We start from the raw sequence: 27,628 nt of genomic DNA, 5'->3' as shown, positions 1-27,628 counted from the left end.
GTTTACGTAAGATATAGCAATATTTGTAACTGAAACCAGAAAAAAAAACGCCAGAAAGACTGTTTTCGTAGTTTACGCTGATACAAATAAACCGATACAGATATAGGTAACAAAATAACCATGCCGCAATGGAACACAATTTTTTTAATTTTAATCCATTCTGTCGGTAATTATTTTTTCCCATCATATCGACATAGTAATGGTCAAATAAACTTGTATTTAAAGGTCAGGTTTTAAAGTTATCTTAAGGTGGAGGTCTCACACGCCATTTTGATTGTTTTCATTCTCTCATCGTTACTGTTGGTTAAGTGTTATTTTTTGTAAATTCAACACAATACATATCTTACATTTATTGTTTGGTCTCAAATGTTTTCAAGAAATATTTACCAAGTAAGATATAATAGCTCTATATCTCCGCGCAAGTGATAACAATTACAATCACTTGCGTGACTTTATATGCGTATTATATAACACTTATATAATACTACATATTAGATAACACTTAGTAAATATAAGTGTAAAATATTTGTGACAACAAAAATTGCAAGAGAGGTATAGTAATTAAATTTACAGGAATAGCCCTTAACTTTCAGTAACGACAAGAAATTGGTGGGGGTAAAAAATTAAACATGACGCGTGAGAACCCAACTTAAAACAGAGCCTGTTAACAATCTTTTCGACCATATAGGTACCAAAGCTAATAATGCGCAAAAATGTTTATAATGTTAAGGCCGGTCCACACGCAACGTTTTGTACACAGTTTTCACTGCGCAGGTAAAACTGTGCAAACAAAAGGTTGCAGTTTAGCCGTGTCCACATAACACAGTTTGCAGCCAAGTTTTATCCTATCAGTTGCGAGAATTCCTTACTTTGGCCAATTCTTTCCGGTATTAGTGTTTTTTTTTTTTTTTTGTGATTTCATCTCTGTTAGCCGCGATGTCAACCTCTTTGTATTTTTGCACAAATGCTTCATACTCTTGACTTTTTTTTGTCCCTATCGCTATATTCTTTTGATTTGACCCGCCACAAACACGGAAAGGACTTGTACAGACCAATGAACTCTGTTAGAAATTCACGTGAACACTGTCGCGAATCGGTCATCGTTGAACATATTACACTGTTCGGGCACAAATATCGAGTGAGAACTGAGCCCCGTGTACGGAGAAGACGGAGGAAGTGTCCACACGCTACGACAAGTCTGTGCAGGTCGACTAAACTACGCGGACATAAATGCTCTTGGCCACAGTTTTCCTTCTCCGTGTGCCGTCTCCGCGCAGTTCACAAAACTGCGCAGTTTTCCTGTCTTCACGCTACGTCTTGTCTACAACGATGTGACCTGCGCAAGTAAATCGTTGCTGAAAACGTTGCGTGCGGACCGGTCTTTACTTTTTGATGTGTACACATCTCAGCTCTCGGCACGCGGGATTTGTTTGAAGTGATTTCGTGGAATGGGGACGGAAGTCGCGTGGAACGGAAAAGTGTAACAACCACGGTGCTGCCATCTGTGGCAGATAGCTCGAACCAAAGTTCACAAATCCAAAGGGAAACATGATAGTATCAACTGTTTAATGAATTTTAACAAAATGGGCGAATAATTCAATAAAATTCCTCGTTCAAAAAATCAGGTCCAAAGTCAAGAGTTTAAATTTAAAAAAAAAATTTTTTTTGCTTTTTTATCGGAGTCGTTTCATGATATAGTTTAAATTTTTTGTTTGCAAAACGGAATGATTCGATAGTCGACGGAGCAGCTACGACAACGAATTCCAGGTGTCGGTGCGGCATAATTAAAATTAATTAATTCATTAATTAACTTTAAATATCGTGTTCGAGTTTTGTTATCATACGTGTATTTTGCAACACGACAAAAAAACACACGAATTCACTCGTCACCAAGGTCAGATGCTTCACGTTTCAGGCGAGTACTGGAAGACAAACCCCCCGCGCCCCTCACAACACGCGGCCTGGCTAAGAGCTCCAGGGTGGCTCTCCGAAGTGGGGCGAAGCCCCTGTGTGTCTCTCGGGTCGGAGGGGGGGAGGGGGGGCGAAGCTCTCCGCCCGGAACAACACAGCTTCTCTCCCGCGAGGTCACACTGCAAGACAGAGGCACGAGGCGAGACTACGAGACAGCGAGGCACTTCAGCCATGATGTGCTCCGCGCGCAGCGATGCAACTGCCAGGGACCACACAGTCCGTTCCACACACACACTTCAGTAGCTCGGCTTCTTGGTTGTAGAGCCGTGTCCTTGTGCGAACAATCCACCGACGGACGTTTCGGTCGACACTGCAGTCAGTCGCCATCATCAGGGAGCAGTTATGTACCTACTGAACTGCTCCCTGATGATGGCGACTGATTGCAAACGTCGACCGAAATTTATTGATAAATAATTATTTATATCTGTAGCAGTTATTTTTAAGTGAGTAATAATTTTGTTAATTCATGTATATTTCTTTTTTAAACAAATCTCAAATAAAGCAGGTTTCTTAAATACTTGGAAAAGAAATGAAAGCTAAAAATCTCCGCGCTGTGTTATTTTGTTATTAAATTGTATAAATGGTTTTGCTGAGTAATACTAAACAATATTATAAATGCAGTTGAGAATAAAATGTATCGAAATTGATTTACTTTTAAAAATAATATACATTGTAGTTAGAATTGTTTTCCTGGTATAGTTGGGGTCCTGAAAAACTTGATATAACTTTTTATGGTGTGATTATTTCAACAGTGAATAATAGTTCTTGTTAATAAATCATTATTGATTGATCAATAATAATTGATATTCCTAGCAGTTATTTTGAAGTAAAAAATAATTTTGTTAATTCATTTTTATTTAGAAAATTGTCTTCAATTTTTACTTTGCCGTTATATTCCTTACGATATACTTACGAGTCGAGGTTTGAATTGCCAAAGAAGTTTCTCTTCTATCTCATGTACTGAGCTACACGCGCTCTTTTTTTGTATGTAGTTGCGGTTTGTAATGACTAGAGACCTGTAAAATTCGCGGATTCATTTCGCGATAGGATGGAGTCCAAATACTTTTGACATTATTTTACTTCAGTGATTGGGGCACAGTTTATCTGAAGGACTCTGGGCTAATGAAAAATCTTTAATAGAAGAATTAGCGAATCACGATCATTCCAGTCAACAGGTGTTACGAGTTGGTAACCAATCAGCAGATGTAATTTGCACGAGTGCATAGAGGATAATGGAGTCTATCCTTTAGGGATTTGAAATCGCGAATTTTACATGTCTCTACTAATGACATACAGTAAAAAGTAAAATAATATATTATAAAAAAACTTCATAGGCTAGGTGTGGACTGGGGTATATTATAATTTGTCATCCCTTCTGTTTTTTTTAGGGTCTGTAGGGGAAGGGGTAGGGGGTATCATCCCTATCACTCCTACAAACCCTCCCATAGGAAAGGCACTGCGGCCGGTGTGAGTTGTCTTCTCTGAGGACTTAGTTGATTAAACGCGAAGCACCAACATGATAGAAGAAACAAAATAAACGTGTCGTCGAAATGTAAACTTCATTATAAAGAATACTGACGAATTGAAATCATCGGAGACGGTTCGTTTTAATGCATGAAACAGTACCCACGTCCATTAGTGATAATTACAACGCATAATGGCAAAACATATAATTTCTAACCATGCTTATATCTTGCAGGGAATATATATACTGAAAACCTTCATATCTCTGTGATGTACTTGGTGAAACGTTTCTCGTACTTTTTTTTTACTCAATTCCATGGTCTTCTTTTTATTACATTTACGATAGTCTTTCTCCTACTCTAATCCTTTTAGATTAAAATTTCAATCCTTTTGATGAAAAGAATATTCTTTTTCTCTCTCTCACGCTCTCTCTCTCTGTTTCAGCTCATAAAATAGCCTTAGGTTTTACCGTTACAAGATTCGCATTCATGAAATGTATTCAGAAATTGAATTTGTTTTTAAATTTAAACCGAAACTCTCGGAATTATTTTAAGCAGTATGAAGTCCCCAGTAACTAAAAATATATTTGTAAGTGGGTAACGTTTCACTTAATGAAAAGTCCTCATCTGTAGGGGCAAATATTTGAAGGAGGCTAATGTAAATCTTAATCTATATCTGGATTTTCATATTTCGGGACCTATCGTCGAAATTATTCATTGAAAGGAAATATTTGCCAAGCGCATAGTCCAATAACGGTAATGAAACATGATTTACTTTGTGAGGTACAGATGACATTTACCAACCAAAATTGCAAGTATTTGAAACATTCTAATCGTTTCTTGATTCCATAAAAAGAAATTTTCGTTTGGACACAAGTATATTAATATTAAAGCATCGTAAATCATTTCCAAATCGTTTCTTAAAGAAGAATTGTTTTAGTAAATCAGAAAACTGTGTCCTGCATCATAACTTACAGTATACAGGCTTGCAGGTGTAGTACCAGAAGCTACACTGCAATAAAGTTTATCTTAACACTTTTAATTTTTTTGGTTAGGATTTTCTTTAGTCCAAAAATCATGACAATATTTTTCGTAAAATGTTGTCAGTTTTAATGTGCGTACAACGGGCTTAAGTTTAAGTTTGACTGGCAGTATCCGCGAATTCGTTCGTGTGGAATTCATCAACACCGTTTAATACTTTAGGTACACACTGTAAATTTACAAATATTTCTAAATTTTACATTTAATTGAAAACATTACCACTAAAAATAGTGTTCGCTCTCGGATCTAATGGGAAAGGGGGGGGGACGAATCATCGCACAAAGAGGACAACGAAAATGAGCCCAGCATACGTATATATCACAGTACTCTCTTTATATCTCTTTTGGCCAAGTACCTATTCCATGTTCTTTTCGCGTCATAAACGTTTCGCAATTTTTTTTTTTTACGAAATCTTTGAATTAAAATTTGGCCCGTAAATTTTACTGTAATATCGCAGAAATAAGTTTCACAAAAAAAAATTAAACATGGCATGTGCGGTCGAAGCGCTGTGCGACAGCTCAGCTCTCGGCAAGGCGGCGACATCCACATCCAAGTAGAAGGATAATAGCGGTCCGGGAGCATCTGCGGCGAGGGCCCCTAAATCACCGGCTGAGAGCGAGGCTCGGCTTCCTTCGGTGCTCAGCGGGGCCCCCCTCCCCCCTCCCCCCTTTAAGACCCCAGGACGTGCTCCCGCGCTAATGTCCGTCCCGAGGAACTGCCGAGCATAGAACAAAGAGGGAGATAGAGAAGTGTGACTCTTACTGTTGAAACTGAAACCATGTTTTGTGCGACATATGTTGGGTGGGCCCATAACTACTAACAAAAAAAAACTGGATGGACGGGTTAAAACCCAACGTGTTAGGTTTAAAATTATTAATTCAACTAGGCCTACTTGACGACTAATTGCTTGATAACAGAGATTTAAACTGTGCGAGGAATACTTAATGCTGTTTTGTAATAAAATAAAAACATGTTCTATATAAATTAGTAGGAGATCATAATTATCTGGTATGCTACACAACAAAATATATGTGGTTAACAAAATATAGTGATTTAAAGTTTCACTGGTTTGTTTGCCTGATAATACCTAATACATAGGGTCATGTAATTTTCGCAAAAATATTCTCCGACCAGCAGTGTGTTGAAACTCTGTAGCATTTTCTGTGTTTCGTGGTTGGCTGGGTTTATTCCAGGTGCATGTCTACTGTCGGCGCACCAATCACAGCCATCCAGCGCGGAAGCAAAATCGTCCTGAATGGCCCGGGCCAGACATGGCGATGGCTTCTCTCGCAGACGGCCGCCAATCGCAAGGGAACAATGGCATACCTTGTTGCAGTCTAACGAGCGATCAGATTATTTCGCGAAAAAAATGCATGCTCCCTACTAATGCATTACTTCTCACAATCAGTGAAGCTATGTTGGTAGAATATTATGAAAGCTGCACTCTGGCGGGTGGGCTCGGAACTACTTCAAACAACTAGGTCTCAGTCTCGGCGATTACAGTTTCTCCCCTGAGCTGTCGAGCGAGGCGGCACTGTGAATGACACGCTACCCTCGTACTTCGGTTGTACTCCACGTCGGTTTTCACCGTGGTTCAACATCACCCAAGGCAGGCAAACGCTGGTTAGGTTCCCTGCTGACGTATCACCCCTCCTGCTCAGCAAGCCTGGCCGGGGCGCCAAACGGCATGCAAGCCTCCAGGTGGTTACACGCCATTTACGAACCGCTCGGGACAAGTTAATGGAGACCGGGAAAAATCCGTGTATTTATTTCACGACATGCTGGAATCCAAACACTTTCATACTGCTTCAGTTATTGGACCACAGTTCATTGTTCATTGAGGGACCCTAAGGTAGAAACTGGAAATATTCCCGGTAGGGGCAGTCATTTTCCGCGAAAAGATCTGAACACTTATAAGACAGCAACAAGGTACACCCGCACCTGTGGTTTCTTCCTTGTGATTGGCGGCCGTCTGTGAGAGCAATCGTTGCCTTATTTGACCGAGCCACTCTGGACGCGTTTGCTTCCGCACTGAATCACTGTGATTGGTGTTGTTACAATAGATATGTACCTGGGAAAACCTCACCCAATCACTAAACACAGTCGATGCTATAGTGTTTTAACTTCCGTCTAGTCTCGAAATCTTTTCGCGAAATCTGCATGCCCCTAATTCCCGGTTTCCAAGACCTCTAGGATAGACTCCATGATCCTCTATGCACTCGGGCAAATTGCACCTCATCATTGGCTACTGATTCGTGACACCTGATAACTGGGATGCTTGCGATTCGATACTTCTTTCGTCCAATCAATACAGGTGCAAAAAGGTAAACGCATTTGTATATAGGATAACGTCTTAAAGTCCCATAGAGGCGAGTAATCGACGCCAGCCCGTTGCCTGGTGCATAAAGGTTGTGAGGCGTGCAATGCGCAAACAAGTATCGCCCCTATGGCACCCCGGTGCTCTTAGAGCTCGTGTGCCCGACCAGGCAACCACGTCACGTGTTTGTTAATAGAGGCAGTAAGTGATCGTGGAAAAATCTGTTCGCTTTCTGTACTGCAACAAGGTATGTCTGCGCCAGCTATTTCTGTTTTGGTTGGCGGTCCCCTTTTTTAAGAGAATCAATTGCCTTCATTTGGCTGGGCCATTCAGGACGAGTTTTATTCCACGCCAAATTGTTGTGATTAGTGTACTAACAGTAGAGTGTACAGTGAACCTAAAATAAACCCAGTCAACCATGAAACACAGTGAATGCTACGCTGTATTTTTGTTGTTGTAAATTTAACGTTAATATTTATGCAAATTACACATATTTGTAAATTTGTAAATATACGTGAAAACAAAAGTATCAATACAAAATAGTATGTTTGAAGTAATACTGGATTCAGTTTCTTACCCGGGAATTTAAGCTTTGTGTTGTGATATCGTTGGCAAATAAGTGTTCAAGAATTTTCCTTGTAAAAAGTACAAAAAAAATTTTTATAGTGTACACTGGGGAAGCGTAGCTACGTCAACTGTTTTAATGTGCTTCGTCTTTTAGCGCAAGCTAAGAGAACAAGGATGGCTTTTCCGTGTTGGGTTGGTTCTTAATGAATATGCGCACCACAGAGTCATACTTTTATGACGAAGCGAACACCAACCACGACAAGTTTTGTTATCAATTAACGAACACAGAGCCGAACACGTCTAACGAAGCATACAATTAAAAACAAAAGTGAGCGAGTCTTTCAGTGCTCGACAGAGATGTGTAACATCTAACCCCGGTAACGAGGAAATTCATGTGTTCTCATGTTGCAAGTACACTTGTAATACGAAACTCGGACACGAAATTCAACGTGAAATTCTTTAAATTAGTTCCGAGCGTGGTAAGATATACATAAATTGTGTTTTCAACTAAATTTCTTGACGCGAATCAATCGTAGTTTCCGCACCCGCCGCTAGAAGCGGTACCGGATCAGCTACGTCGACTATCGAATCATTCGAGTTGCAGAGCGAAGTTTTAAACTATATGATAAAAACAGCTCTGATATGAGCTTAGGAGACTTGAGAAAAAAAACCAAACCTCGGCGTTGGACATAATTTTCGACAAGGAATTTTATTAAAATACTGCCAAACTTGTTAAAATTTAATAAATAGAGCCCAGAAAAATCCGTGATTTTAATGACCTATAGAATTGACTCGGTCGAATTGCATCTGCTCATTGGTTACTGACTCGTAGCACCTGTTAACTGGGATGCTCGTGATTCGCTACTTCTTTTGTTTACATTTTTTCATTGGCCCAAAGTCCTTTAGATATAGTGTGGCCCAATCACCGAAGCAGCAAAAATGCAAACGTTTTGGATTCTAGCCTATCGTGAAATGAATGAGCGAATTTTTCAGGTATCTATCAATAAACAGTTAACACGATAAGGGTTCCCTTCGACTTTGTGAACTTTGGTTGGCGCCATTCGCCACAAATGGCAGCACCTTAGATACATTCACGACACAACTCCTACCGAATTCTGCACGCAGAGAACTAATATATTTAAACATCAAAATGTTCGTACTTTTTTCACAACGAAAGTCCTTGGAATCTCAGTTGCCAGCGATATCACTTGCGAGACTGCAAGTCAGGGCTTTGTAACATTTTGATTTGTTCCGAAGCTCTGCCTTGCATTTTTTTTATAGCGATGTCGTAAGGCAAAACTGAGTTTCCCGAGGATATTTTTCCCCTTGTGTAACTACAATTTATTTTGTTTGAATTTTTTTTTTTTTAGTGTAACCTCAGTAACGTACTGTGTAAACAGTTACTGAAGTTTATCCACTTGGGATCCAAACAAGACGAAAAAAGGCGACTAGAGTGCTCGACCAGGCCCCACGTTTGTTGTTGTACGCTGCACTTTCTCCTGGGGCGGGATTCGCTAATTCAATCTAAAAGGTTCACCGCACTTCCGCTTCCTGTAAGTGCTAGAGTGCGAGCGGCCGGGAGGCACTCCTCGGAGAATGTCGCGCACGCGGGGGAGAGAGAGAGAGAGAGAATATATATAGATGATGTGATAAAAAAAGTGTGAATAATTTTATTACGAAAACAAGGTAATAGCTAGAGACCGGAAAAATTCTCGGATTCATTCGGCAATAGGCTAAAATTCAAATACATATACCTCTTAGATGATTTTGCTATTGGCTTACTGTTCATCTGGACGAATCTCAACCAATTATAAACCCTCAACCAATGAAGGATCGAATCACAGACGAACCAGCCGAGACGACTTGCAAGTCGACAGCCAGTGAACTTGCGTTATTTGCCCGAGTGTGTAGAAGATATTGGAGTCTATCCTGAAGGCCATCGAAACCGCGAAATTTTCCGGTCTCTAGTAATAGCTACGGGCAGGTATTTTTCGCGAAAAAAAAAATCTGTACACCTATTAGACTGCAACAAGGTGTACCCGCACCAGGGATTTTTTCCCCTTGTGATTGGCGACCGTCTGCGAGAGAAATTCGTTGCCTTGATTGACCGAGCCACTCAGGACGCGTTTGCTTTCGCGCTGAACTACCGTGATTGGTGATGTAACGATAGTCATATTATATGGCTAAAAGGAAGGACTGAAGGACTCTGGGCCAATGAAATATCTTTAACAGAAGAATTAGCGAATCACGTTCATTACAGTCAACAGGTGTTACGAGTCGGTAACCAATCAGCAAATGTAATTTGCAATAGTGCATAGAGGATCATGGAGTCTATCCTTTAGGGATTTGAAATCGCGAATTTTACAGGTCTCTAATCATTAGAGACCCGAAAAATTCGCGGGTTCAATAACCTCCAGGATAGACTCCAATATCTTCTACACACTCGGGCAAATGCCAACTGTTCATTGGCTGCTGACTTGTGAGTCGTCTCGACTGGGTGGCCTGTGATTCGACACTTCTATGAGTGAGGGTCTCTAATTGGCCCTCAGTCCTCCAGATTAACAGTGAACCAATGACAGAAGCAGCACTAAGGTATAACTATTTGAATTTTAGCATAACACGAAATGAACCCGCGAATTTTTCAGGTCTCTAGGTATCATATATGTATGAATGTACGTGTATATGTATGATTTATTGTACGAAAATGTATTGGTATATATATTTTAATTGTTTGTGTTTTCATTAGTTTTTACATAAAAATTTAGGTTATTAATAATATTTAAATCTTTATAAATTTAACATCTGATAGATTAAAAAAAAGACCTTTTTATAATATGCCTATAATATATTATACTTCAGGTAGCTCATGTGTATCTTATATGATAATTTTTTTTATTTTTCATATTTGTACTGATATGTTAGTTCAGTTTTTATTTAAATGTATTTGTGACAATTTTTGGTATGTGTAGGCCATAACATTTATCAGATTTACTTTGCATGTATACCTAGTTAGTAAAGATGTATGTGGTTAAGTGTGTAAGACAGCCACTTAAAATAAGGCAATAAATAAATAAATAAATAAATAAATCCATGTTTGGAAAATGAGAAAATTTCGCGCAATCAATTAGTCGCTAGTTAGAACGCAACCTTCACACTCTCGCACTGTGTTCGTGATTGGACGGCAGTTACCTTGACCGCGCCCCTCTGCGACCGTGAGTCAAACGATGCCCGGCTAGGAGACAAGAGAATCAGTTGGTGCCAATTAACAAGGATGCGTTCTTCACTAAGAAATCAGCCAATCATTAGGCTGTTCATGACTAGTGATATAGCGAATCGGACGACTAAAAACCCAAAAACAGAAATTTGTAAATTAAAAAAAAACCGTGCTGAAATTAAGATTTAATAAATTTACTTTGAATGCATGAGCTCATTTACTAATTGATAGAGACCTGCAATATTCGCGGTTTCGATGGCCTTCAGGATAGACTGCACATACCCCTGTACACTCGGGCAAATAACGCAAGTTCATTGGCTGCCGACTTGTAAGTCGTCTCAGCTGGTTTGTCTGTGATTCGATCATTTTTTGGTTGAGGGTTTATAACTGGTTGAGATTCGTCCAGATGAACAGTAAGTCAATAGCAAAATTATCTAAGAGGTATATGTGTTTGAATTCTAGCTTATCACCTAGTGAATCCGCGAATTTTGCAGGTCTCTAGTGATTGGCAACATCACAATACTAATAACAACAACTGCTAAGTGATGAATGCATTATATACTTTGACGTGGACTGTTTGCCTTGAATCAAGAGTAATCTTGAGACCCGTATTATCACTGCAGCTCCGACCACTACAGCGATGTCTAACTGTTCTACGCTTCTGTATACTGCAAGCAGAAGCAGAGAGTGAGAGAGAGTGAGAGAGAAAGAGAGATTTAAAGAGAGAGAGAGAGTAATGTTCGCACTGCCTTATGAATAACCATAAGTCAAACTGTACACAAACCCCTATCATTATTCATTCCAGAGAGTTCTTGCCATTACCGCTTTCCGCATTTGGGCTACGACAGACAATAGACACTACGAATATGAGCAGCTGAACAAACACAACGCTACACATAATTATGTTTGTTTCTCCCAGCAAAACAATTACGGCTTTCTCCCTTGTAGAACGCAGGTAGTATTAATAGACTGTAATTAAATGAACACGAAGATATTTCCTTCGCAGTGGCCTCAGCCCTCATTAGCGAATGTCGGTGAATTTTAAATTAATTAAAATAACTATGGTCATGGATACGTCGACTCTTCGAGGATGTCAAGCAAAATTTAACTGGGATAAAATATTCTCTGCAGTCTGAATTACGTAACCTTTGGAATTTTTTTTGCGATTCATCTCAAATACCGAGCTTTCTTCGCATATTTCTGCTTCTGATTCCATCCCGAAACAATATTTTACACTTAATAATCAAAATATGAATATATATGTGATTCATAAATATTTTCATAGTAACAAAATATTAAGTTAAAATAGTTAAAAGTCTCATATCGAAATATACTTACATGTATCCATTTCAAAGTATTTATTTCTGTTTAAGTCGACAGCTAAGCACCCGTTCCCAAATGAACAAACTGTTGTTAATAACTACAAGACGCACGATGACGAATAAAGTAAATATAGTAAATAAAGTAAGTAATAAATGTAGTATCACACACATCTATTGCACGCGTGAAATGTTTTTAGAGCATAATTCGATTAGAAAATATACTGGCTAAGTAGATAGCCTAAGCTTGTTACACTTTCTTTAACATAAGAAATAATTCGGGGTGTAGAGATTACTTATAATACAAGCACACTTCACACACATCTATATTTATATTTTATAGAATTTCGACATGTTTATATTTGATAGGTTTTATAAATGAGTGCATAGATCTACATGGTTTCGTCACATACCACGTGCTATGCACATAATAGACAATTATGGCATAAAGGGTGGAGTGATTAGATCACTGTAACGAGGCTAGTTATGTGTTTTACACTAGGGTGGGCATAAAAACTGAAGGTGACGGGTATTTACAGACTGCAATTGGCTCCGAAATATGAAATGAAGGATACCACAATAACTGAGAAAATAATCAGTGGAGATCCAGAGAGAAAAAAAAAACAAAATTATATTATAGCTATGAAAGCGAGACTCATTTGCAAAAATGAGAGATGCAAAAACCTCACCTCCTTGTGCGTGATGTTTGGTGAGAAGCGTATAGTCTATAATTTGAAAGTTCTGAAGAGTAATCCCAGTGGAACACATTTCACTTACAAATAAAAGTAGCATGATGTTTGTTCGCGTAAACAACATGAAGTTTTTATTCACTGTAATAAAACTTTTGTACTTTTACAAGGTAAGTACTTGGAAACTCAGTTGTCGACGATATCACTTGTAAAACTGCGAAGCAGAGCTTTGTACCATGTGTACTTTTACAAATCTCTAACTTGTAGTTTTATAAGTGATATCGTTGACAACTGAGTTTCCAAAATATTTTCCTTGTAAAAGTACAAAATCTGTTTACAGTGTAAACACTTTCGAGAGAACAAAAGTGGCAGAAGGATACGTAGACCATTGGTACTAGTTTCGAGAATTGTCAAATTTGAGACAAGTTACATGACACAGACATACTGTGCGATTACTTAGTACGCCTGAAACAGGAGAACTGGATAGAGACCTGCAAAATTCGCGGTTTCGATGGCCTTCAGGATAGACTGCACATACCCCTGTACACTCGGGCAAATAATGCAAGTTCATTGGCTGCAGACTTGTAAGTCGTCTCAGCTGGTTTGTCTGTGATTCGATACTTCTTTGGTTGAGGGTTTATAACTGGTTGAGATTCGTCCAGATGAACAGTAAGCCAATAGCAAAATTATCTAAGAGGTATGTGTGTTTGAATTCTAGCCTATCACCGAATGAATCCGCGAATTTTGCAGGTCTCTAGAAATGGAACAGGAAGATGATGGAAGACCACCAAGTTTGCAGAATCAGCTGCTTCGGAAGCACCCTACGTGTACGACAACGAGACATGCGATGGGTGAAGGAACAGCTATGAGGGATACTGGTTATCGAATGTGGTTCGCGAGAATGAAGAGACATGGACACGTGAAATGGCAGAAAATAAATACACGGCCTAGGTCGATGTTTAAGACGAATACGAGGGTGAGAAGATATATACAGAAGTGCGGCAGAATTCGACTGAAAAAACTTAGGCTGCATGTACTTTACGACAAAGTAAGTTGAAAACATCTTTACTACTTAAGGTCTAAAGAAATTCCCAATGCATTGTGTGCGTCTTTTAAGTTGGAGCAGAACAGTTTTACTGTAAATTATAAAGGAAAATATTTAAGATACAACTCTAAGCGCCTGTACATTGTACATTTGAATAAAGTTATACAGCCACAACAAAATAATTTCATCGAAACAATTTGAGGCAACGCCTTTATTTTCCAAATATATTTTGTGACGTTTTAATACCTCTATTGTTTCACTGAAATCATTTTACGGCTGCGACAATTCACCGTGGTTGCCGAACTTCATTCAATTTAATGTAATTCAAACGCACAGTGTTACATCTTAAATAATACTTTCTTATCACATTTACAATTCAATTATGCTTTGGATCCAACTTTAAAAACGTTTACCAGCCTTAGCTATTGAAAATTCACAACCACTTACTTTTGAAATCCTCACACCATATATATATATATATATATATATATATATATATATATATATATATATAAGTAAAATCAAAGCTAGAATTGATTATAGTAAAGTAGTTTTTAATTTAATTTTATATTATTTATAGGTTAGATAGACTGATTTTGTAGTTTTGCAAATATCACTTTATCTTTGAGTTATACTGCAACAGATTCTGCCAATAAGCTACATATTCATACTGCAATGCTTTCATAGGCATTGATAAATTTCTGCCGAGGACGCGACGCGAAAAAAAAAAAAAAAAAGACGGCATGGACCTACCTCACGGCAATTCTTTACATTATAACCATATTGCCACAAAGTGAAAATAAAAAATAATTATGATTCTACGCAGTGATTTGTTAAAAATATTTTTAACTAGCACATTCTTAGTTGGATTTAACATACTTACACGCTCGTGGGCAAATAATTAAAATCGATGTGTGATTTTGTTGATAAAATAATGATTCGTGACAAAATAATTACCCTGTCAAAGTAAAGCGTGTAAAGCATTATACACAAGCAAAAAATATTTAGTTGCTTAGCAAATCTGTTTAGCAATAGGCTTACTGATTTACACAAGTAATTAAAATAATACGTACTTGAAAGAAAGCACATTTTCTTGCGAATATGGCCCATGGCGCTGTGCACAACAATAAGCTCAAACCCCGCTGTGTTGCCCTCTGCCCAAACACTCCCTTACTAGATGCCAGCAAGTCAGGCGCAGACACGCCTATCCCTGCAGCATGGCGGGGTTCAACCAGAGCCGCACGCCGCCACGTGAAGCCCGCTCAAGAAAATGAGTTCTCTGCACCGTCCGCAACCTATTAATCGTTTCAGAACCATTTTTCCCAACGATTAAAATTCGGCTTTGAAATTTTTTACTCCCGTCGCGCCCAAATAAGTTTCACTTCAAAAATTACAGTACACACAACACACACACACGGTCACGCAGATCTACACACTGAAGTCGGGAACTACGTGGGCTCATTTGGCGGAGTGGTAAGGTACGAAAGAAGAGACCGAGTGTAGTACTTCGTGATGAAGGCGAATGTTAAACGCAAAGACAAGGACGTTCGGCGAAGTGCTAAGACGAGGAGCGAAGGCGCGCGGGAGAAGTGACGAAGCTTCAGCACAGACGCGAACTCTGCTGTGGAGACGACTTGAATATGGGGATGGCTATTGCTTTCCAGCACTGAAGCAGCAACAACCTGCTGGTAACTCGGAGCAACAATCAAATGTAATTTTATTTCACGTCACCGTTTCACACCCACAAGTAACCGGTTTTAACTTAATTATTTTTTCCAACGGTTTTAATTAAGTTACTTCTTTGAGGAGCACCAGATTTTGTCCTAGTAAATTTTCAATCGATCATTGCAGTACCTTTCACTTCAGTTCAATAAGCTGTAGATGAACTTTTTTGTTAATAACTTCGTATTCAAATCATTGTATAAATCTCCATAGTTACATTGTGGGTAGGAATTTTTTTTTAAACAAAAAAAAATTAATTAGGTGGTAATTTATAGAAATTGGAATTTTCGAGTAGTATTTGTTAGTCATTAACAGATTAGCCTATTAATATATAAGCGGAAAAATACCTAAATAGTTGTCCATGCGAAATAATTAGTTACTATGAGTTTGTCATAGCTTATGGTTTATCATCTTTACATTTCTCTAGCAGTAGATTTACTATCTCAGTCCTGAATGTAGGCAGACTTCGCCAGCCATCGCCGAAGGCTGCCAAATTTAATTAGGTTTGGTAGGATTTATTGTTACCGTCGAGTGCCATTGTCGGTGAAATCAATCACACATCAGCCACCCCCCCCCCCCCCCCCGGGGGTGGGGCACCCCCTTAATATCCGGATCCAAAAACGTTCCAGCGATTGGGGATGGATAATAGCCGCGAGGAAAAAAAAAATTAATGGTATGAATATTTGAAGCATTGGAAATAAAAAAGGGGCAATGGTCCTTTCTACCAAACACAAATAGTAGTTTATTTTTTAATCTGTATTAGTAATAATAACGAACAATCAGGAGGGGTTTAATATACTAAGAATGAATATGCATACACACTTAATTACGCTAGTAAATTAAACATATAAAATACCAACTTAAAATGCATTAAATAAGTAAACATTTCAAATCGCAATTTCATTTAGGTTCTGTGAGTATTAAATTTTGGAGACGTGTCAGCGAATACGTCATTTCATTGAAGGATGAATTATCTTAATAGGGTTCGATCATGTATTCCGTGCACAAATCTTTTGATGGCGGGTTAAACGCTTCAATTATTCTTAGTACTGCTTCTCCTATTGGCTCACAGCTCATCTGAAGGACTCTGTGCCAATAAGTGAATGAATGCCATGTGTTCTTCGCGAAAATATTTTCAAACTATTGATCACTGTGAAATGTATTTGGATATTTGAAGACATTTGCAAGTGTAATCTGGGTCCGTTCTAACTTCAGATTTTAATTAGTCATGGATTAAATATTATGTAGTAAGTAAACAATGTTGAATATTGGGTACAATTTCGATTACATTATTTTATGTTCTGAATAATTATAAAACTTGTTTATTAAATAATTTCCAAATTGTTGAACTGCATCTCAAAAATTACGCGTTAAACTGTTTGACTTGCTTGTTAATTATATGCAATTATTATATGCTAGAATATTAATAATATTGGAACAATTTGCCTATTGAATGATTCTGTTTTCAACCTATCATTATCTAATATGTTTGATAAAATAGCTATTTACCAATGACCCCTATGTGAATTCAGTAGCCTATGATAAAATAAGTAACCTATAAATTTACACATCCTATATCACTACCCTTTAGTTTTTGATCCCATGTATTCTTAGACAGATTGAACTGCTATCCGTAACAAGAATATTTCATAGATTCCATTACTTATTACAGTGTGTGTCACGATGAATAAATTGACTAAATCATACAAAAGAAAAAAATTATGATATTGTAAAGCTTAAGAAAATTTACATTTAGTACCATGAATAGTGAAGTCGTAACACACTACAACATTAAGTTTAGTTTGCGAAACGGAGACCAGAAAAATGGGTCGTGCTAAAAGGAAAACGTTTTGTCACCATCCCTGACATCGAGAGGACCACACAACAACTGGTGCATTCATAATAAACATAGTTATGGACAATGAATCATTGTCAATATAAAAGCATGGCTTTATATTTATGAAAAACATTGTCCACTGTGAGTATTGTAGGCAAAAACATTTTTTCCGGCAAATTTTTTTTTGTTTCACATTTTCTGCGTAGCTACCATACACTTAATGAGTGAATTTATTGAAAGATACTAAGCAGTTAGAAATTAAAGCGGCAATACTATGGGTTTGGTTAGCTAATTAAAAAAATGGAAAGGTTTAAATCAAAGAAAATTATTAGCCCTTATACGTATACATAGTTTCCATCCTTGAAAAGTGTCCACCGTAAGACTAACAACAGGCGTATTACGTGAATAGCAAATAAAAATCATTCAAACTGCATTTCTTGCGCACTTTTCACAAACTTCATTCGAGTAATTTTGTTACCTGCATATTTTTCACGCTACCTGGAAAAAAATACTTTAACTTCTCTGCTTTACGTCTATCAATCTTGCATACCACCCGTACACCACTTTGTGTTCCTTTGAATAATGCCTGGGAGTTGATTCCAAGCAGTCAAGAAAGTATCAGTTTTCAGAATGACTCAGAGTTTGTTATTCCGTTTCCGTGTTCCTCTCATTTAAGAAAACGAGCATGAAGGTTGAACGTCTCTCTGTTTGCGTTGTTTGACTCCCAACTTCGTGACTCGCGGCATTGTCGACTAATTCTAGCAGAGTTACATTCAGCTCTGATGTTCGGCAAGCTTTGAGGCGTTTGTATTAAATTCCTCTTGCGTCTCAAGAACAGTTGCTCTGCTTCTAAGTGCGACGTTTCAAGTTCTGTTCCTTTGCCTTAATCCATGATTGCTTCTGGAAATATGCACACAGGAGGCAGTCGATGTTTTCACGAAGACAAAAACTCAGATCTCAACAGTTCAATTAGTTGTAAACACGTATCTAAACAAAGTATGCATATGTTTTATACCCGCAGCTATTTTAGTGACATTATACGTTTGGCTGTTTGGAATGTTATTTGTGTCAAATTTTCTTTTTTGGTCTACCTGTATAAAATGACTATAAAATCCCTTGTTTACCCTTTTTCTTGTGAGAGTGTGTGCGGTCGCTACCTAAAAACTTAATTTCCTTCTGCATATTTCCTCCAACTGTGCATGGCCACATGAATTAGGCATTTCCATTCCATAGGTAGGTACTTTAAATATTTATTCCGTACTATTTTTGGGGTGATTAAATATTTACCACAGATTTACCATTTCAAATTATTAATGTAAAATAATTTCTGAATTAAACTCATATTTTTTAATGTCCGATGAAATATAAGATTACATCTCACATCTGTCACCTTACAAATCTGTCACTTACCTTTGAAAATAAGTCCAACTTTCAAAGGAATATAAAGTCAAACTTCGCAGCGCAGTTGGATGAAGCACCAACTTATGTACGAGAAGTTCTTGGTCATAAACTCGGGAAATGCTTGCATGTGTTTGTGCTTTTCAAATATAAGATTATGCTAAGTTTAGTATGCTAAGTTTGGACACGATTATACTAAAGACATAAAATCTGAGATGTCAATAGAGCCCAAAAGAAACAAAATATTAAGAGATAGTTAAGTAATAGAACAGCCCTATTCAGGATAATGAATCCTCAGAGAATGATATGTTTGCATTCCGACAAAGTGCAACAATTTAAAGAGATTTATAGTTCTAAAAAATGTTTAAAAAAATTATTAAATAGTGAAACAAATAAATTATTTTACAATATATTATATTTAAAAAAAGTTTTCAAACATTTAAGCTGACAACGATAAGCAAACAAACGTAAACAAAAAAAGAAGTGAAATACTGAAGGTTTTTCTGTTTCGGACTCATCGAAAAACTAGCAACCATCGTTATGTAGATTTTAAACATTTTGTCTGTGAAACATTAGCCATGATTGGCCCGACAGATTACTTCGACAACCACAAAGAGATAGAATATCTGGTCTCATAAACAATTATTGCATTATCGCTTATACAGAATTGCCAAAGCAAACAGCGCTTTACATGCCCGCTCTGAAGCAGTTTTTGTATTTTGGTAGATTTGCGGTTACAATAAAAAAATAATATTCCTCTTTTTTTCTCTCGTTTCGGAATTAAAGGCGATAGCAGGAATTAAATCTCGCGGGCATTTTAATGATCGGGGATCACGTTCTAACAAGGCATTCGAAAGTTTACGGCAAAACTGTATAAACAGGTTCTCTAGTCAAAAATAACAATGGAAACAGAAAAGAATCTTTGAAGTTCTTAAGTTTTGTCAAATCAAATGGAATTCGAGGTTGCGTATTTAGGATGAGTCAGAATTAGGTCGAAACCTTCAGCTGCAGGTTCCATCAGCCTACATTTATAAGAATGTTTATTTCTAGAGAAACGTATCTCCTTAAACAATAACAAATGAGTAATGAATATTATTTTGAGTATTTCGAAATAATGAAGTAATTTATTACTTCACAATCATTTCCATATACTGATTCCTTAATTTCATATACAGTATTGTGCCTTAGCCATATAATTAAGGTCACACGTTTACAAAATAATTGGAATAATAGTTTAAAAACAGCCATTGGTTAGTTACAAACGTATAAAAAATTGTTTTTACTATAAACGGCATTTGCATGAACACATGTTAGCATCGTTAATGTCTGCTGTTGATAATATAGAGAATCAGTGTGCGTGTTCGTGTAGTGTGAACCTCGCAGCATGCTGAAGTTTACCAGCGTGGAAATATGTGAGTTACTTCACCGTATACACAATGCGCAAATTCTTCTGGCTGCGTCTTGTTCAGTACTACCAACCCTGCTGGAGATAAGGAGAGGCTATGAGGCTAGCACTAAACTCGCAGATGACTATACCCCACCCTAAAATAAGGACGATGTGAAGTGAAATAGGGATGAAGCGATTCTTAAACAGGGACTTACAAATTTCTAATTGCAGTTAGGAAAAAAAATGCAATATCCTCAACTGAATTTGGTTCTATACGTCAAATGGAAAATTGTTTCTCAAAATTTTACTGGAATAGTTCTCTACAGCCAAGACAGAAATAAACATACAAGTAAGCAAAAAGAATTATAGTTTAATTTTACAATTAGTTTCGGATCAATTAGTATATATTAGTTATTTTAGTATTTTATTATAGCCTGTGTTTACAATCTCATTCGGTACTGCCTATTCAGCAATCTCAAATAGTAGCTTAAAAGATTAAGTAAAAGTGTTTATTTCAAAATTTTGGTTTTTGAACTTTGCAGAGCAATTAATTAAAAGTTTCAAAACATTTGAATGCCATTAAAGTTCAGAATTAATTGCTTCAATCAAGAAAATCTCTCAATCAGACGGTTTTCTTTTCATTTCTGTTTATAAAAACAGCAGGCGTGGTGGAAAACAAGGGGTGCAATTAATTAGGTAAAAAAAATATGCGAAAATGTGTTCACTACAAACGCTTAGAGATTGAAATGTCTGCTGGAGAGATTTTTTACCTTAACTCGTATTTCAAACCAATGTTTAAAAAATGCTTTTTTACACAGAAAAAAAAAACAGCAGTACAAACCTTATCAGTAATAATTAACTTTAATTATTTTTGTACGTTTATTTTTCTACCAATTGAATGAAATTTTAATTTTTTAATGGAATTGCATAAGACTTAACGTTAACATTATGGTTAAAAACCCACCGAGGTGTTTTAACGTCGGCTTACTTATTGTAATCTAAACATTAAACGTCTGTGTGTGAGTTTCTTTACACATCACCAGTTTCACACTTGACCTTCCAAACAAGAAGTTCACTCGATACGCAAGATTTCGAAGAAAAAAAACCTAACCCTAACTGTTTAAACTAAGCCTTTTCTCGCTGCGCAATGTCCGCGCTATGTGGAGTACTTCAGCGAGTAAATAATATAAACTTAATGTATTTAGTTTTTATTTTCATATACAAGATAAAAAATTATTTTATTTTCTAATGTCTTCTTAAATCATTAAGCAAACGTTTATATTACTGGCACTCCCAGTTACAGATTAATAATTCATAAACATGTGTCGAATTATTTTTGTGTGTAACATCTCACCACTCGGTATACGGCATTTGGTAGGAGTAATTTCGAGAATGGAACGGAAGTCGCGAAATTACATGGAACGGAAATGTGTAACCACAGTGCTGCCATATGTGGTGGACCAACCAAAGTTCACAAAATCCAAGGGAAAATTCATAGTATTAATTGTTTAATGAATTTTAACCAAATGGACAGTACCTACTTAAATAGAATTCCTTGTCAAAAATCAGGTCCAAACCTGGGATTTATAATTTTTTCGAGTCTTTTTTTTCTCTCGCTTTTATAGGCGCCGTTTAATTATATAGTTTAAAATTTTGGTATGTTACTAAAATTATTCGATAGTCGACGTAGCTGCTCCGGCAGAGAATTCTAGCGGCGGGTGCGGAAAATACGTGTGATTCGCGTCAAGAAATGTAGGCATTATTTGAAAGAATTCTACATTAAATTTCGTGTGCGAGTTTCGTATTATAAGTGATTTGCAAAATGATAACACATGAATTCTTTTGTTACCAATATCATATGTTACACATCTCTGGCGAGTACTGAAAAACTAGTTAACGTGTTTTTTTTCCTTTTCAGTGCTGACTTAAACGTACTAGTGTCAAATATACCCTGCCAGAAGATTAATGAAGTATTTCTCTGGTTTGCCGTGCAGTTAACAAGGTAAGCTATTTGCAATTAGATGTAATTGATGGGTAACACAGCGCTAGGATATCCCTTAAGGCTGTGGTTCTCAATTGAAAGGTCAAATACTTGAGGAGAGTTGGGGGGAGAACGGGTGTTCGTCAGATTCAGTTTCCGTCTGCTTACCGTTAACACGAAAATTTTGACAGAAAAGTTAGCTATTGAATGTTAGATTTTAAATAATAGTTTAGTACATTATCACGTGATGCTGAACTTGTTAGTGTTTGCAGCTTAAACCCTTAGCGCAGCACATAATAATGACAATAATTATTCGATTGTCTTTAAATGTCTGATCTAAAATGAGTAGAATATCTTGAATAATGTGTTGTATACTTTATGGCAGAACATTTTAAGTTTTATATAATGCAGTAGACTGTTGATCCATCTTTATATTCAATTTTTAGTAAAATTGATAGTGAAATTAAAATTGAAATAATTACGGAATATAGATGGTAAAACTTAACCTATCATTAAAAGTGTATGTGTAGAATGAAACATGTTTGATGATTTTTATTTAAATTAATATTAAAAATAAAAAAGTGTATGTGTAGAATGAAACATGTTTCATGATTTTTATTTAAATTAATATTAAAAATAAATTAAGTAATTTAGCATGGTTACATACGGATATAAGTAAAATTGCAAATAATCAATAAAAAAATTTCACTTTTTAAAAATCTAATAATATTTTGACATTTAATAACTTGAGTAGAAGCAAAAAAAAAACGTATTCAAGTAAACGGCGATCGTGGAAATATACTCACGTGAAATTTGTTTGTCTCTGGGTCCATGTCTAGCAAGGCGTAGTCTCCTATCCTGTCTCCATTTGCGTCGATGTTCACGACCCCCGTTATACCTACAACAGGAAAGAAAAACAGCCTTGTTTTCGTGCGAGTCCAAAGCGAGCGAAATGCCCTCCAGAACCTGCTCGGTTGAGTGGTCTGGGTCGTTACCACAACGCCGAACGTACAATAACGCCGAATGCCAAATTGAATGCAACGCCGACAGCTAGAAAACTGCTGTGTACCACAACGCCGAAATACAGTAGGTAACGCCGAAAAATGTTGCTGCGGGGAGGGGGGGCCACAGAAGCAAAATGAAAAACAACTGAATGAATTTGTGTGCTAACCTTACCTAACCTAACCTTTGTGGCAGTCCTGCAATGACATTTTTTGGCGTTAATGTATTTCGACGTTGTGGTAATTCGGCGTTGTGGTACACAGCAGTTCTCTAGCTGTCGGCGTTGTAGTCAATTTGGCATTCGGCGTTATGGTTTTCGGTGTTATTGTGCGTTCGGCGTTGTGGTATTTCGGCGTTGTAGTGCGTCCCCGAGTTGTCTGTGAATCTGTGCGCCGCCCCCCCCCCCCCCCCGCCCCCCACACACACACAACGGCACAGTCGTGATGCGTGCCGGCTTTCGGCACCAGAAGCTCTGGGTTCGACTCCCGAACGAGGCATGGCTGTGAGTTTCGTAATTAACCACGTATGCCACAACTTTCGTCACAGTTAAAAAGGCTGTCCAAATTAAAAAAAAATAAAACTTGTCAATAATTATTCATTAAGGCTCAGTCTTCCACGCGATGTAGCCTATTTTTTTTTTCATTTCCTCATTATTAAAACTACTAAAGGACTGTTTTTGAAATTTTAACAGAATGCCTCCCATAAATTTGTTCTTATGTCACTAACTTTTTCAACAGATGCTCGCTACTTTAATTATAATGGGTGTAAAAGGTTGCGCAAATGTTTATTATTATTACATTCACGAATATCTACGCTTATTATATAGCACTTAGTGAATATTTTTTAAAACAATTTAGTGACATAAAAACAAATGCAAAGGGAGGTATCGTGTCAGAATTTCAGAAACAGCCCTTCAAATAATAGCAATGACGAGAAAATGAAGAAAACCACGTGGCATGTGAGACGGACCTTTAAAGAAGGGATGATTGTTGATTGATAAGCTAGTTATAAAAAATTACCAACGAGATAAATATTTTTCTTTTTAATAAATAAAAGAGTCAGATCAATGACCTCCCACCAAGGTGATACAGGTACGATTCCCGGTTAAGGTCCAAATGGGAATTATCCTCAAGTGTTAAACATGACGGAAATTTGCTCGCGTAAGTGGGTTTTCTCAGGGTACTCCCGTCTCCCCCACACATTCATTCCGTAAATGCTCCACTAGCACCTCGTCATCTTCCATCGTTACCTGTAGGGACCGGAAAAATTCGCGGGTTCAATGACCTGTAGGATGAACTCCATAGTTCTACGTACACTCGGTCAAATGCCACCCACTCATTGGCTGCTGTCTTGTGAGACGTTCCAGCGTAGCAGCCTGTGATTCGATAAAGCTTTGGTTGGGTGTTTCTCACTAGCCCAGAGTCATCCAGGTGAATTGTGAACCAATAGCAGAGGCAGCACTGAGGTATAACGATTTGTATTTTAACCTATCGCGAAATGAATACGCGAATTTTTCCGGTCTATAGTTATCTGATGACTTTAACCCATCTATATTTTACGCGATAGAATAACACTGGCAAATAGTTCCAGCAGACAGACACAGTCACCGAACTGAAAAAAAAAAACTATTTGTTGTGTAAAACTTGATGTGCGTACTTATCACTAGAGATACGGAAATTTTGTGAATTCATTTGGTCACAAGTTAGAATGCAAAGCTTCATATTCAATCACCTTGTTCGTGATTGGACCGCATTTATCTGGACACGCCCCTCCACGGCCGTGAGCCAACGATTCCCGGCTAAGAGTGAATTAAGTTGATCAGTAGGGGCATGCATAGGGCCATGCAGATTTCGCGAAAAGATTTTGAGACCAGCTGAAAGTTAAAACACTGTAGCATCGTCTGTGCTTCGTGATTGGGTGAGTTTCTTCCAGATACATGTCGATTGTAACAACACCAATCACAGTAATTCGGTGCGGAAGCAAACGCGTCTTGAATGGCTCGGCCAAATAAGGCAACGACTTCTCTCGCAGACGGACGCCAATCGCAAGGTAAAAACCGCTGGTGCGGGTATACCTTGTTGCAGTCTAATAGGTGTTCAGATCTTTTCGCGAAAAATGCCTGATGCCCCGAGGCATGCACTTTTCGCGAAAAGATTCCGAGATTAGCTGAAAGTTAAAACACTGTAGCATTCATTGTCTGTGTTTCGTTATTGGGCGAGTTTCTTTCAGGTACATGTCTAATGTCAGTACAACCAATCACAGCAATTCAATACGGAAGCAAACGCGTCCTGAGTGGCTCCGTCAAATAAAGCAGACGGCCGCCAACCACGAGGAAGAAACCACTGGTGTAGATATACCTTGTTGTAATATAATAGGCGTTCAGATCTTTTCGCGAAAAATTCCTGCCCCTACTGATCAGGCAGTGCCGATTAACAAGAACAAATGTTTCTCGCTAGGAAATCAGCCAATGCAAAAGCAAACGTTGGTGGAGCAAACACAAGGCTTTGAATTTCGGCCTGACGCCAAACGAATTCGCGAAATTTCCGTCTCTATTCTTATCACAGACAACAACTTGAACTAAAACGAATGGGGCTGCAGTGTATTTATAGAAGCATTTTGGAAGTCTTGGGTTAAATTGCAGCCATATACAATGATAAAGAATGTTGTTTACTCTACCAATTGGTTTCTCAATTTTCAGTCCCCGATAAAATTTTTTGTATTTATTCTATATATACTGAGAAGTAAAGTGTGGTGGTATGAACTGTATTTTTGTGCACACCAAATAGACTGTTCATAAAGGGGTAGTTATCTTATTGGCTTTTGGTACCATATAACTTATTTTTTGCAACACATTAAAACTCTTATGACACATTTGGTCAGAATGCTTTGCACACATGCCATTCTGTTGTTGGTAACGTCATTTGTCAACTTTCTCTGCTAATATTTTTTATCTTTGTATAATATATTATATTATTTCCCCCACGTGCTAACCAGTGGTTAACTTTGAGATGTTGGCAAGCCTTCAGGCCTGAAATGAAGTTGCTGAACTGACTGCAATCAGATGGAACCCCAAGGTCTTCGTGATGGACATTTTTTTTTCTTTACCTCAGGTGAAAGTTGGCGACGGCTGATGTGTTAAAAAAAAAAGTACTCTTCGTCCATTCACGAGCTGTATTTTATGCTTGTCACTCACTGTCTAGGATCTTACGTTGCTTTCAAAAACGAGAAACACCTATCGATAACATCTCTGCAATCGATATTTCAGTTCACGTTCCTCTGTTCCCCCCTGGTTCATAATTTATTGCTAGGCGCCGGGAAAATTCGCGCATTTACTTTGTAACAGGCTACAATTGAAATTCGTTTACCTGTGTGCTGTTTCAAACATTTCTGATAAAGGAATTTATAGAGATCTTAGGACGTTAAAGATTTTAAACTGTAAAAACGCGCTCGTAAAATTCACAGAAACGTGTCAGCTGTGCGTTACAAACTAAATGTGTTCCCCAAACTGAAAATTTATTTTAATATTTTTAAGGACCTAGTAACAGAAATACTTAGTAAGTATGCAAATTACAACACATTTATATAGGTATCTACATTGCAGAAACATGCAGGTAGAGTTTTCGTTGTTTCTTTTTTAATGGTTTAGAGTGTATTTTTACAGTGCACAGTAGGCTGTTATTTTTTATACTACACGCTGAAAGAGCTGACGATTTTTTCATTTGGAAGTTACGATTTTGGTTTGTTGAGTCACTACTTTTTCCGCATCTTCCTGTTCATTGCAAAATTCAAGTGAGTGTTAGTGCTGAAAGACGAGTTTATTTCTCGTAGTCATTGGTCCATACTCGTGAAGGTTGCTCAAGTGTTGTGCTGAGTCTTAAGTGGCCATAAAGCGGCCGTGACAAGAAATCCCTTACTGCGGTAGCACGAAGCAGACACTAAACTTTTAACGACTGGGTGGTAAAACTGGCAGAAGATAGCGTTAGTTATTTCTAACGCACTCGCTGCACTAATAAAGTACGCTCTCCAAATTGATTTTCCCGACTTCACCCCAAACGCCGAAGTAAAACCGTTTATGCAAGAAGCAAATGGTACAATTATCTTGAGAAAACTACCGTATCTCCAAAAGGACGTACACAACTAGTAAAGCGTATGTTCTGAAAATTACCTCAATGCTATTCAATACACAGATAAGCCCTTCAATTTACCAACGTCATGTTTCAACCTTAGTTCCTTCGTAACATTTAAAAGAGGAAATTAAATAATAATAGTCAGTTCTTCAACGTATTATACCATAGACAGTATACATATCGCATTTAGTTATACGCTTGGAATTTTAATTTGGTGCCAGGGTACAGTGTTGTGATTTGTGTGGTTTTGCTGTTTACGTTCAGTTAAGTATTGAGGGTTGGCCACACTGGTACGACAAGACATGTTGCAAAAACCATGAATTGGTTGAGGAGATATTGCGACGTGGATGAGTGGAAAAAAAATGTCACTGCAAAAATGAAAATAACAGGCAGCTACTAATAGATGGTGGTCAACAACTCCTTATCACAGCCACAAAGTAAGCATTGTACTGTTTTATTGTATGCACATGCATCCGTGGAGACCCGGAAATTTCGCGGACACGTCTGGCCTCAGGGTAAATTTCTAAAGTCATTGCTACACTTAACTT

The 27,628-nt window shown here is 37.6% G+C and overlaps 1 protein-coding gene across 1 annotated transcript in view; it reads right to left on the bottom strand.

Annotated features, from left to right (window-relative positions):
• LOC134538593 (atrial natriuretic peptide receptor 1-like) overlaps positions 1–27,628 on the bottom strand; it is a 302,281-nt gene that overhangs the window by 184,225 nt on the left and 90,428 nt on the right. The window contains exon 6 of the mRNA XM_063380019.1: positions 22,758–22,849. Coding sequence (XP_063236089.1) covers positions 22,758–22,849 — 92 coding nt within the window. The remainder of the gene's footprint in view (positions 1–22,757; positions 22,850–27,628) is intronic.

This window comes from Bacillus rossius, chromosome 13 (genome assembly GCF_032445375.1).
Source record: "Bacillus rossius redtenbacheri isolate Brsri chromosome 13, Brsri_v3, whole genome shotgun sequence".
Classification (NCBI taxonomy): Eukaryota; Metazoa; Arthropoda; class Insecta; order Phasmatodea; family Bacillidae; genus Bacillus; species Bacillus rossius.
This window is presented reverse-complemented; position numbering and strand designations above follow the sequence as displayed.